The 14,122-nt window shown below is 38.9% G+C and overlaps 1 protein-coding gene across 6 annotated transcripts in view; it reads right to left on the reverse strand.

Annotated features, from left to right (window-relative positions):
* The window catches only part of MCF2 (MCF.2 cell line derived transforming sequence), a 121,436-nt gene that overhangs the window by 51,912 nt on the left and 55,402 nt on the right, over window positions 1-14,122 (reverse strand). For 5 of the 6 annotated variants that reach the window (XM_043897649.1, XM_043897650.1, XM_043897648.1 and 2 more), the window contains exons 8-14: window positions 13,686-13,819; window positions 13,265-13,379; window positions 10,520-10,639; window positions 8,270-8,461; window positions 6,791-6,982; window positions 1,550-1,721; window positions 9-56 (exon numbers count right to left, since the gene is read on the reverse strand). In XM_043897649.1, the coding sequence (XP_043753584.1) occupies window positions 9-56; window positions 1,550-1,721; window positions 6,791-6,982; window positions 8,270-8,461; window positions 10,520-10,639; window positions 13,265-13,379; window positions 13,686-13,819 (973 nt within the window). The remainder of the gene's footprint in view (window positions 1-8; window positions 57-1,549; window positions 1,722-6,790; window positions 6,983-8,269; window positions 8,462-10,519; window positions 10,640-13,264; window positions 13,380-13,685; window positions 13,820-14,122) is intronic. The other variant, XM_043897652.1, reaches the window with a different exon arrangement.

The raw sequence follows: 14,122 nt of genomic DNA on the forward strand, positions 1-14,122 counted from the left end.
ATGGGTACCTTTTGAAAAAAGTTTACATGCTTGAAAGAAAGAATATCCAACTCCCACTGCAGAAAGAAAGTGTAATGCCATTAAATAAGAATATCGGAAAGAAAAAGAATGAAACAACACAAAACAAAATGAACTTTTAGTGACTAAGGCCTTGAACTGGTCTTGGGCAGTCTTTTCAGAGCTCTGTTCCTCAACCCTTCAGAGGAGTTGAGCTTTTAGAGAACCATAAAGCAAGAGGCCTTCATCAGAGGGAAGGAATAGTCTAGTTTATTGAGTATTTTTAAATATTCTAAATTTTTTTAACTTTGTCTTCAGTAGGTATTTCACTTTGAAATCAATAGGCATTATTATTCCTATTTTATAGACAAACAAAACAAGGCAAAATCAACAAAAGAGGTTAAGTGAACTGTCCCTGGTCACACACCCCATGAATGGAGCCAGAAATATAACTGAGCTCTGCTTTCTGCTTAGGAATATCAACCTATTCTATTTTTATTCTCATAGCTGTTGGTTTTGATCCCCTATTGGTTTTTATTCTTATTCTTTTTTCCTAGTATCTTCTTAGTATTATTCATTTATGGGCAATGCTTACAGTTTTATTTGTGAGTATATTTTTATATTTAATAACCATTAACTATATGACTTTTATAATCTTAGCCTAGTTACCTGCTTTCATCACTTGGTTTTAACCTGATCTCTGCTGGAGCTGAGCTGGATTTTTATATTCATTATGCCTGGCTCAGGCCTTCTCTGATTTTCAAAGCAGTTCCCATATATTAATGAAGTCTCTGATTTACTCAGATCAAAGAGATGGAATTTAGGCCCACCTTCACAAACTTAACTAACTTAGGGCCCCAAAGACCAAACTACTTTCCCCTAAGGGGCCCCAGAGGCAGCTCAAGGAAAACCTTGGAGCAATAGTCATCTTATTTCCAGAATAGCTCAATACCACAGAGAGTATAATTATTTTATCCCACAGAACTTAGAAAATAGAAATAAGTATTACATGTTTAAAATAGTCTACAAAGATTAAAACAAGTAAATGAACTCCATAACAGTTAATTACTAGCAAAATTATTTGATTTACCTGTACCTGTTTAGAAAAGGCAATCTATTTGATTATCTAAGCCATTCACTTATTAGAATCCTATAAGAACCAAATAATAATTTATCCCTATAAGTGGTAAATGCATGTATGTATATATTAGTTTTATATGCTTCCTTGCACCTGCTGAAGAAAAGGGTGAATTGTTTGTGAGTTTGATGCTAGTATAAAGTTCATATTCACTGCAAAATTGGGAAATTCAGCCCAGATTTTCATCATCCTATACTATATATACTATATTACTACTCTGCTTAATTATCATATGATAATCTCTATCATGACTCCTGCCTTCTGCAATACAATTTGCACATGACCAAGGATGCTTAAAAAACACAATTCCTATTTCTCAGGATTGAAGAATGAGTTCAGTATTTACATTAAAAGTAACAAAGTAAACAACAGCAAGAAGAAGAGAGAGAGAAAGGGGAATGTAAGATATTCTACCTTCTGTAGGTGAAAAAAATGGTGCTCTAGATCTGACCAAATTGTCAGAAGCAGGTACGACGAACGGAATCGGCCTCACATGCTTATCTGTCAGGTTTCTGAAACCGGCCTGTTGGTTCTCAAATATACTTCGGATGTTTTCAAGCTTGAGTTGGATGGTCTGCATTTGAACCTGCAGGTTGCATAAGTAATCTATGAAATATTTTCTGAAATGGGGGTCATTACAAATCCTATTACATTTCTCAGTCTCAGACAGATGCAAAATTAATTTAGACTTTAATATAGAACTAGAAGAAATTTAGGAAAATAATAGGGAACAGATTAAGGCATTATTTCATATGGTTACAAAACCAGAAGGTCTCAACCAAAACAACTTGAAGAAGAAATTTATCAAGCAGTCATGAAATAAGTCAGTCACTGAATAAGGTGATTTACCCTTTATTGGCTGAAAGGGAATAACAGCTAGAAAAGAGGGCGTGTTGAGCACAAGAAAGCTACTAAGTTAAGCGCTGTCACAGTAGTTTGTTATGTTTTAGCCTGCAGGACATTCTATAGTTCACCATGTTATACTGGGTTGGTCAAAAAGTTCATTTGGGTTTTTCTGTAAGATGGTATGGAAAAACTGGAATGAACTTTTTCTCTAACTCAGTAAAAGGCTCCTCAGAGACACTGATGGATAATGTACCCTTCTGGCCCTCCTAGATGATTTGAGGCAGCAAGAGTTAGGCTTCGTTGCTTCTAAAGTCACTGGGTTATTGCCAAGGCCATGTTTCTGATCTTCTGCAGCATGCCCCTAAGATCTGAGGCTAAACATGGATTTAGATACTATTCTAAACTTTAGAGTCAATGAGACATTTTAGCAGCAAATAGCATCACAGATGCTCTTATCTATAATGTGGAGAGAGAGTTTGATGGCAGCTGCAAGGGGGTGGTGCTGAACTAACCTAAGCTCTCTACCCAGCTTCTACTGCTCCCCATTCCCCAGGTAGACCCATATCCTTCCTTTATCACTTTATCCTCAAACTGAGTGGGAAAGCCAGATCTGTGTCTAACAGGGCATCTTCTGGTGGTCACTGCAGCAGGAAGGAAGATGTTCGGGGTAGACTATTCTTGATATAGGCCCAATATCCTATGACAGCTTTGGGCGTTTCTCTAAGGATGCACAAGAAAATATATGTGAAAGCTGCTAGTAGGTGAAAAGAGTTTAAAAGTAATGCAGTCATGGGACTTCCCTGGTGATCCAGTGGTTAAGATTTTGTACTCCCACTGCAGGGTGCATAGGTTCAATCCCTGGTGGAAGAACTAACATGCCACATGCCATTCAGCCAAAAAAAAATGTTTTTAATTAAAAATAATTAAAAGCTCAAAAAGGAAATTCAGTTCAGTTTGTTTCAGTCGCTCAGTTGTGTCTGCCTCTTTGCAACCTTGTGGACTACAGCATGCCAGGCTTCCCTGTCCATCACCAACTCCTGGAGCTTACTCAAACTCATGTCCATTGAGTTGGTGAAGACATCCACCCATCTCATCCTCTGTCATCTCCTTCTCCTCTGTCTTCAGTCTTTCCCAGCATCAGGGTCTTTTCCAATGAGTCAGCACTTCGCATTAGGTGGCTGAAGTATTGGAGCCTCAGCTTCAGCATCAATCCTTCCAATGAATATTCAGGACTGATTTCCTTTAGGATTGACTGATTTGATCTCCTTGCAGTCCAAGGGACTCTCAAGAGTCTTCCCCAACACCACAGTTCAAAAGCATCAATTCTTTTGAAACAAGCATTGAAACATGTATATTATCTAGGGTGAAACAGATCACCAGCCCAGGCTGGATGCATGAGACGAGTACTCAGGCCTGGTGCTCTGGGAAGACCTAGAGGAATCAAGTGGAGAGGGAGGTGGGAAGGGGGATTGGGATGGGGAATACTTGTAAATCCATGGTTGATTCATGTCAATGTATGATGAAAACCACTACAATATTGTAAAGTAATTAGCCTCCAACTAATAAAAATAAATGAAAACCAAAAAAAGCATCAGTTCTTCAGTGCTTAACTTTCTTTATGGTCCAACTCTCACATCCATACATGACTACTGCAAAAACCATAGCTTTGCCAAGATGGACCTTTCAGGGTAAAGGATTATCTCCGCTTTTTAATATGCTGTCTAGTTTTGTCATAACTTTTCTCCCAAGGAGCAAGTGTCTTTTAATTTCATGGCTGCAGTCACCATTTGCAGTGATTTTGAAGCCCAAGAAAATAGTCTGTCACTGTTTCCATTGTTTCCCCATATATTTGCCATGAAGTGATGGGACCGGATGCCACGATCTTTGTTTTTCGAATGTTGAGTTTTAAGCCAGCTTTTTCACTCTCCTCTTTCACTTTCATCAAGAGGCTCTTTAGTTCTTCTTTGCTTTCCACCATAAGGGTGGTGTCATCTGCATATCTGAAGTTATTGATATTTTTGCCTGCAATCTTGATTCCAGCTTGTGCTTCATCCAGTCCAGTATTTCACATGATGTGCTCTGCATATAAGTTAAATAAGCATGATGACAATATACAGCCTTGACATACTCCTTCCCCAATTTGGAACCAGGCCATTGCTCCATGTCTGGTTCTAACTGTTGCCTTTTGACCTGTATACAGATTTCTCAGGAGCCTGGTATTCCCATCTCTTTAAGAATTTTCCAGTTTGTTGTGATCCACAGGGTCAAAGGCTTTTGCATAGTCAATGAAGCAGAAGTAGATGTTTTTCTGGAATTTTCTTGCTTTTTCTATGATCCAACGATGTTGGCAATTTGATCTCGAATTCCTCTGCCTTTTCTAAATCCAGCTTGAACATTTGGAAATTCTCGGTTCATGTACTGTTGAAGCCCAGCTTGGAGAATTTTGAGCATTACTTTGCTAGTGTGTGAGATGAGTGAGATCGTGCAGTAGTTTGAACATTCTTTGGCACTGGATTTCTTTGGGAATGAAAACTGACCTTTTCCAGTCCCATGGCCACTGCTGAGTTTTCCAAATTTGCAGGCATATTGAGTGCAGCACTTTTACAGCATTAGGATTTTAAATAGTTCAACTGGAATTCCATCACCTCCACTAGCTTTGTTCGTAGTGATGTTTCCTAACGACCACTTGACTTCACATTCCAGGATGCCTGGCTCTAGATGAGTGACCACACCATCATTGTTATGTGGGTCATGAAGATCTTTTTTGTATAGTTCTTCTGTGTATTCTCGCTACCTCTTCTTAATATTTTCTGCTTCTGTTAGGTCCCTACCATTTCTGTCCTTTATTGTGCCCATCTTTGCATGAAATGTTCCCTTGGTATCTCTAAATTTCTTGAAGAGATTTCTAGTCTTTCCCATTCTCTTGTTTTTGCTTTTTTAACTTTTTTTTTTTTTTAGTTGGAGGCTAATTACTTCACAACATTTCAGTGGGTTTTGTCATACATTGACATGAATCAGCCATGGAGTTACATGTATTCCCCATCCCGATCCCCCCTCCCACCTCCCTCTCCACCTGATTCCTCTGGGTCTTCCCAGTGCACCAGGCCCAAGCACTTGTCTCATGCATCCCACCTGGGCTGGTGATCTGTTTCACTATAGATAATATACATGCTGTTCTTTTGAAACATCCCACCCTCACCTTCTCCCACAGAGTCCAAAAGTCTGTTCTGTACTTCTGTGTCTCTTTTTCTGTTTTGCATATAGGGTTATCATTACCATCTTTCTAAATTAGATGCCCATCAGCAGACGAATGGATAAGGAAGCTGTGGTATATATACACCATGGAATATTACTCAGCCGTTAAAAAGAATTCATTTGAATCAGTTCTAATGAGATGGATGAAACTGGAGCCCCTTATACAGAGTGAAGTAAGCCAGAAAGATAAAGAACATTACAGCATACTAACACATATATATGGAATTTAGAAAGATGGTAATGATAACCCTATATCCCATTCTCTTGTTTTCCTCTCTTTGCATTGATCACTTAGGAAGGCTTTCTTATCTCTCCTTCTAATCTCTGGAACTCTGCATTCAGATGGATATATCTTTCCTTTTCTCCCTTGTCTTTCACTTCTCTTCTTTCTCAGCTATTTGTAAGGCCTCCTCAGACAACCATTTTGCCTTTTTACATTTCTTCTTCTTGGGGATGGTTTTGAACCCCACCTCCTGTACAATATCATGATCCTCTGTCCATAGCTCTTCAGGCAGTCTATTTATCAGATCTAATCCCTTGAATCTATTTGTCACTTCCACTGTATAATAGTAAGAGATTTGATTTAGATCATACCTGAATGGTCTAGTGGTTTTCCCTACTTTCTTCAATTTAAGCCTGAGTTTTGCAACAATGAGTTCATGATATGAGCCACAGTCAGCTCCTGGTCTTGTTTTTGCTGACTGTATAGAGCTTCTCCATCTTTGGCTGCAAAAAATGTAATCAATCTGATTCGGTGTTGACCATATGGTAATGTCCTTGTGTACAGTCGTCTCTTGTGTTATTGGAAGAAGTTGTTTGCTATGACCAGTGTGTTCTCTTGGCAAACTCTGTTAGCCTTTGCCCTGCTTCATTTTGTACTCCAAGGCCAATCTTGCCTGTTACTCCAGATATCTCTTGACTTCCTACTTTTGCATTCCAATCCCCTATGATGATAAGGATATCTTTCATTTGGTGTTAGTTCTAGAAGGTCTTGTAGGTCTTCATAGATTTGATCAATTTCAGCTTCTACAGCATCAGTGGTTGGGGCATAGACTTGGATTACTGTGATATTGAATGGTTTGCCTTGGAAATGAACTGAGATCATTCTGTCATTTTTGAGACTGCACCCAAGTACTGCATTTTGGGCTCTTTTGTTGACCATGAAGGCTACTCTATTTATTCCAAGGGATCCTTGCCCACAGTAGTAGATATAATGGTCATCTGAATTAAATTCGCCCATTCCAGTCCATTTTAGTTAACTGATTACTAAAATGTCAATGTTCACTCTTGCTATCTCCTGTTTGAGCACTTCCGATTTACCTTGATTCATGGACCTAACATTCCAGGTAGGAAATTACTCTTCATTATAAGGCAAATATAAATATTAGGATTCTTTGACACCTAACAGTGGCTCTGATATAACCGCAATCGTTAAGAGAACTCTGTAATTGCAATGTGATGTAAAGTTACCTGTGAAGCAGTAAAACTCTTATCAACACTAACACAATCACAGCTTTTAAAAATTTGTTTCCATGCCCCCCCAAAGCCTCTTACCTTGAGTTCAGGAGATAAATTTACACCAAATTCATACTGCAGGGTTTCAGGATCATAATTTATAAAAGGTAGAGCCATTTCAAGAAAATTTTCAATGTCTTGGAGGGCCTTCTGAGCATCTTCTTTAGACTGAAACTTGTCTATTTCTTGATTAGCTAGAAGGCACTCTCCTTCATCACAGCACTGGAGAGCCTGATAAACAAATCCCCCCCACACACAAACCGTGAATGAATAAATGAGAAATCTGTTTGTCCCTTAGGAGAATGTTTATCAGTCCTGGCTGCTATGAATCAGAGTTGTTTTCAGAGCTGTTAAAAAGAAAAATAAGATCTCTACTCCCAGAAATTCTGATTCAGTAGCTCTGGGCTGTAAGCCAGGCTCCACAGGTATTTCTTTCCTTTTTTTTTTTTTTTTGGAACTATAGCTGATTTACAATGTTGTACTAATTTCTGCTGCATAGCAAAGTGATTCAAGTGATTCAGTTATATATATACATATATATTCTTTTTCATGTCCTTTTCCATTATGGTGTATCACAGGATATTGAATATAGTTCCCTGTGCTATAGAGTAGAACTTTGTTGTTTATCCATCCTACATGTAATAGTTTGTATCTGCTCACCCCAATCTCCTACTCCATCCCTCCATGACCCACCTCCTCCTTGGCAACCAGAAGTCTCTTCTCTATATCTCCACAGGTACTTCAGAGGCACAGCCAAGGATGGGAGGCCCTGCACTCATTTCATAACAAGGAATTCATTCTGAAGCAGGAGTCTAACCATTCTCTCAACACCAGCTGCACGTTCTTTCCCAAAAATCAATAACTGAAATATGAAATTCTTTGCAAAATCTCAAGTGTAATAAAAATGCATGATGATTGCCTAGCACAAAGAAAAAGTTTCCTTGACAGAGAAGATGTACAGATAAGAATGCTCATGTTCAGATCCAATGCCTATATGTGATACCCTATTTTACATTCCACTGCCATGATCAAAACTTCTCTTCACCGCCTAATCATCAAAGGGGTCAGACTCTATTCCATGGAGGAACAGTTTCTAATCACTGTTTGTTGTTAGAACAGTTTCTAATCACTGTTGTTCATAGTTACATTGCTGTAACTATGAAATGTGGAATGAGAGTCAGGCTTGAGCAAAATGCCCGCATGGTTTTTCAAAGTGTTCTAATTGCAAACTGTCACCAGAGCAGAGGCCTCAGAGATAAACCTAAAATAGAGAGGAAGCCATCACCACCACCATGCCCATATTCAGAACAGGGGCCAAAATCCTTACAATCCTGGACCAGCCGTGAATACTGCAAAGTGGATGAATGAAATAGGCATAATCAAACTCAGTTCTTCAGACTTCTTACAAATCTAATAACAAAGCTATGCCAGACCCTTGCCCTATAGCATCTGAGAAGGACTCAGGTAGAAAAAAATATAATTTCTCTTTCAGAAATGCACCATGTCCCGTGACATTACCTGCTGTAGGAGTTTATGCATTTTAAAGGTCCTGCTGAGCTGTATCCGTTTGGTTCTGATCTCATTTACCAAAATATCAGAAAGGTAACGTAGTTCATTGCACCTCTGACAGATCAAATCCAGGGCATAATGGTGACTTGCTGCGAGTCTGTGTCCATGTATTATTACGAACCGGGCCTTCGCTAACAGGTCCTGATTTTAAGAAAGAAGGAAAATAATAACTGCAAGATGTCCATCTGAATAGAGGGGGAGAAAACATAATTAAAAAGGAAATTGGTTGAGCCAGGGAGAAATATTGCCAAGTATACGGTTTGATGTCATACTTCTGCCAGCTGAAAAAAAGCTTCCAGTTAGAGTCATTAGCTATACGTGCATGTGCATGCTAAGTTGCTTCAGTTGTGTCCTACTCTTTGCAAGCCCATGAACTGTAGCCCACCATGCTCCTCTATCCATGGGATTCTCCAGGCAAGAATACTGGAGTGAGTTGCCATGCCCTCCTCCAAGGGGATCTTCCCGACCCAGGGACTGAACCTGTGTCTCTTATGTCTCCTGCATTGTAGGCAGGTTATTTACCACTAGCGCCACCTGAAAAGCCTAATGTCATTAGCTATGGCAGCGGTGTTATCAGAAGCTCATGCACTTCTGATCACAGAAACAGAAAATTAACCAGCCCACCCAGAAGGTGGATGAGATTTGCTCCTCCTGGGAGGTACAGATTTAGAACAGAACCAAATATAATCAATGAGATGCAAACCAGCCAAGTGAAAGCTAAGGGATTTCATATCACCTCAGCCATGGAAATCCTGTTAGATCTAGTTGGCATCTACTTGAGGACTTGACAGATTGAAGAGACCACCACAGGGTTTCCCTGCCAAAAAGGAACTCAAAGCTTATTCTCCATTCTAACTACTGACTGCCGCACCCCAGTGTTGTGACTGAAACATAAAATTTACCATCTTATCCATTTTGAAGTGTACAGTTAAGCAGTGTTGAGTGTATTCACGTTGTTTTGCAAGATGAAAAAGATCTGGAGATGTGTTACACAGCAATGCAGATACACTCAATACTGTTGAACCATACACTTCAAAATGGTTAAGATGGTGAATTATATTTTGTCTTACCACAATTAAAACTAAAAATTATTCAAAACAAAACACAACAAAATGAAAACAAAACAAAAACAGACAAAAAATTCGAAGCTCCAAAGCCAGTTTGCCTTCTCTTTTTCTCCAAACCAAAGAGATCTGGAAGTTGCCCCATGATAACAAAGATCTACAAGTACAATTCTAGAACTGGGCACCACAACCACTGCCTCTCAATTTTGTTTTTAGATGCTTATGGTACCGAGAAATCGATTTATTTGTTGAGAATACACTTTGAAAGGGCTTCCTCGGTGGCTCAGCTGGTAAAGTATCTGCCTGTCATTCAGGAGACCTGGGTTTGATCCCTGGGTTGGGAAGGTCCCCTGGAGAACGGAACGGCTGCCCACTCCAGTATTCTGGCCTGGAGAATTCCATGGACTGTATAGTCCATGGGGTCGCAGAGTGTCAGACACGACTGAGCTACTTTCACCTTTTCACCTTAAAAACAATAGCCTCACTCTCACATACAAGACAGGAAAGCAAAGCTAGACTGTGTTGAGTGTTAAAGTCTTGAGTCCAAGCTTTAAGACCAGCAGAATAAATGACAGCTGGCTCTCGTGAGTACTTATGCTTTATGTCCATATATCCTAGGTACTGTGCTAAGTGTTTTATCCACAGCATCCAAATAATTCCTAATAATCACTCTGCAAAGTAGGTCATCACATCCCCAATTTATAGATAAGGACACAGAGTCTTAGAAAACTTAATCAGTTTACCCAGGGCCACACAGCTGGTAAGGCTAAATAGACCTATCTATATTAATCTGTGTTTGATTCAGCTGCATATATCAAATGATGGTTATTTAAGGAATTATATTTTTAAGGTTTCCATCATTTCCAAATAACAAATAGCATTCTTGATAGACATTTTTCTAGCTTTTTCAAAATGATGTATGCTCTTGTTCCTATGGATGGGCCTGAAACAGTTATAACTAGATGAGATGTCTGCAAGGTCCCACACTTAACAGAATAGACAAATATTGCTGAGCCAATTCTACAGACTGTTGTTACAAGAGACTAGTCATAATAAGGGTTTATACTACCAAAAGACATCAAAATATAACTATTATACTCCTTAGATAGACTGCATATCTAAAATATAATCTTACCTGAGAATTTTCATCCAAGTTTTCCAACTTTTTAATTTTTTGTTTCACTTGAGCTATAGTCCCTGTTACATCTGCCAACTCCGCTTGTTGGTTTAGTATAAATTCAGCTTCACTCACAAGCTAAAAATAGGGGAGGAGAAAAAGTCTTCAAAGCATGCAAATTATTAAGCCTTTTCACCTAATAATCAAGCTTTGTAGTAAATGCTATTAAGAACCTCGACACGGAAAATTCACACATATGGAAAATGTTTTCAGCTCTCTTATTCACAGAAATCAATATAATCTGTTAAAATTTAACCTGCTAGACATCAGTGTGCACTGATGATTTATAAAAGATCACTATGTACATGTGACGACATTTGTATGTGGACATGTATAGAGGTATACATACGTGCATATACATGCACATATATTCCCTAGCTGTATGGTGAGTGGCTCTAGAAACAAAGACCCTTCAGTAGCAATGAGCACACCTAATACCCAGACCTTGGTTTTGAATATCATTTTCCAGAAAAAGAAATTGGGGCTTCATAGGAAATTGGCTGATTCCAGGGCTGAGGCAGAATAGGAATAAGATGAGCTTGGAACATCTCTTTATGCCCAAAACTAAAGAACTGATAAAAATGTTTGGGCATGTCACAAGGACACAACAGCCAGGTGGAAACAACAGAACGGTCAAGGACATTAATGAATTAAAAGCTAGGAAGCCCTAAGCCCAATAAGTAGATAAATACTGTACTAAAGGGCATTCTTGACAGACATTTTTCTAGCATCTTCAAAATGACTTGTGCTCTTGTTCCTATTGGTGGGCCTGAAACAGCTACAACCCCATGACATATCTACATGAAAAATCAGCATTTCACAACTATCATAGTAAAGATTGGTTGGAACAAGAATCATCAACTGATGATAAACTGATGAAGAATTTTTGATGAGGAACAATATAATTGCATGGCCTTAAATTTCCTCCCCACATATTGGGTTGGCCAAAAAGTTCATTTGGGTTTTTCCGTAACATCTTCCAGGAAAACCTGAATGAACCTTTGGCCAACCCAATATTTCCTACCAGTTGCAAGGGCAGGATGGAAGTAACTGTAGTATGAAGAAATTCAACAGCACCCTGACAGGGTGACCAAAACGCTCCAAAGGACACATCACTTATGTGGTATTCTTGCCGGTCATGTGTAGGTTAATCCAATCATGAGACAATGTCAGACAAACTCAAAATGGTGAACATTTTATTTTAAAAACGACTGTATTTTTCCAAAATGTCAGTATCATAAAAGACAAAGAAAGGCTATGAAAACATTAGAGATTAAAGGAGACTAAAGACACATGACAATTTAATGCAATACCTGACCCTCTAGACTAGATCCTGTGCTGAGGCAGGAAAATGATATAAAGGACATGATCGAGTCAATTGAGAAAATTGGAATACTGATTGCAGATAATAGAAAAGTATCACATTATTCGTAAATGTACAAAATATGACCACTGTACTGTGATTGTGCAAGAAAATATTATGCAAGAAAATATTCCTATTCTGAGTGTTCAAGAGGATCTCAGTTTGAGAATATTCAAGTTTTTTCTTGCAAGTTTAAATTTCCACATAAGCTTTTATTTAGTTAAATGCCTAAATATTCAGAACCTATCTGCTATGAACCTATCAGAGCCTATGTCACTATGAGAGACAGATCGCGTCAGTGAGATTTGGACCCACGATCAGAGGCAACAATGACTTCACAGAACAGACTATAACCACAGGATGAAATGTAACCTGGAGGCAAATTAACATATAAGTAGAGGCACAATGGGTTTGTTCAGGGAAAGTAATGTTGCCGCATGTGTTTTGTTGGAGAGGAGGGACAGACATAAATATCTGGAAGGCCCAAGAGCAATTTGACCTATTCTTTCTTTAAGAAAAGTTTTACTGAGAGCCTGACACTTCAAAATCTGAATCACCAGAGGGAAAAGGCTGGTAATAACTGAGCCCTGGGTCCCCTCCCCGCAACTGATTTGGCTAGAACAAATGGAATACTAGGCAAGTCTGCCACTCATGGGCAGAAACAGGCTGACCACATGTAAGAGAGAGAAGTGACTTTTCCTTGGATCCCTGGGAAAATACTATGACAGAGACTGGTAGAAGCATGGAGGCTGACTATAAAGGGAAAGGAAAATGAAGCTATGTCTCTTGACCATATAGGATGGATTTTCCAGAAGGACAGAACTAGAATATACTTATAACCTTTTAAATAATGTATAATTGAACACAATTTAATCTCATCCATCAGGCTCTTTATAGAAATAAGTCACTGAATCAGAAAAAAATGTTTTGTTAGATCATATTAAATATGGTCAGCATAGGTAGATGGTAGTTTAAAAGTCATGAAGGAAGTTAGTATTATTCCCTTGGCAGATTACCCATAGTCTGAAAGTATTTTATATCTAAAATACATTTGAATATCAAACATCAATGGAGACAGCAACTTTACCCCTGTCATCTATGTTAGCCCCTTAAGAGCTTTCCCATAAGAAATGAGCCTGAGCCAGAGAAGTATAAGTGTTGGCATTTTCATAGCTGTTTCTTCATTCTAAGTCAAAGTGCACTCACACTTGCCTCCTTTTCACCTCTCTGAGGGTATACATGAGCATTCTGCATCTTGTGAGACTGTGTTTCTGATGATCAAGGAGTAAGAATCTCCAACGTAACGAAAGAAACTGTACCCAAGAAAAGTTTTAACTGACCTCTTGAAAATCCTGCTCAAACTTCCAGAGTTGCAGATACTGCTCCATTTTTAGCTGGTGTTTCTCCCAAAATCCATCAAAAGCTATTTCCATATCATGTACTTGAGTCAGCAATCTTAACAAAGCAAAATCATCATTAAACCAATGATTTGTGTTGCAGGTAGGTAGATAACCCTAGTTTGGATGTTAAGAATTATAGGCAAAGTCACAGCCCATGACATTTGGTCCAGGTAGAGACTATCAATGTCCACAGAATCTCCCCTATGAGCAAACTAATCTCTATGGAGCAACACGGGGAGGAGTTCTCAGCTTGATTGCCAGAGGTCCAGGAATACTTTTGCAGGTTAACAGGTAGCTGCAAAAATATATAATTCCCTTTCAAAAGTATAAGTAACTCTAAACCCCAAAGAATACTACTCACTTATTAATAGTTTGCCAGTCACCACTAGTCTGCTGATGATTTTCAAGTCTTGAACTCACAGCACCCTCGGCATCAGGCACTTCCAGATTTGTTAGCAGAATTTTTCCTTCTTTGGTTACAGCTGTGATATCCTTCTGTACAAAGGCAAAACAGGAAGTGTCAGCCTGCTGGGCACCTATTCTGAATGAGCTGGGTAGAAGGCAGCATACAGCAGCAGATGCAGAATAGAATAGTTCTAGCACAGCCTTTGCTTTCATCACTGAAAAATCAAGAACTACCTCAGTACCATGGAATCCAAAAGCTGCAAGGATCTCCAAGAAGCCTCTGCCTATTGAGACAGATTTACAGTCACCAATTTTATAGGCAGAAGTACGCCAAGGCTCAGTTTGTAGCTTCCTCTCACTAGAAGAAAGTTCTAATTTAATATGGAAGCAACC

This window comes from Cervus elaphus, chromosome X (assembly GCF_910594005.1).
Source record: "Cervus elaphus chromosome X, mCerEla1.1, whole genome shotgun sequence".
NCBI lineage: Eukaryota > Metazoa > Chordata > Mammalia > Artiodactyla > Cervidae > Cervus > Cervus elaphus.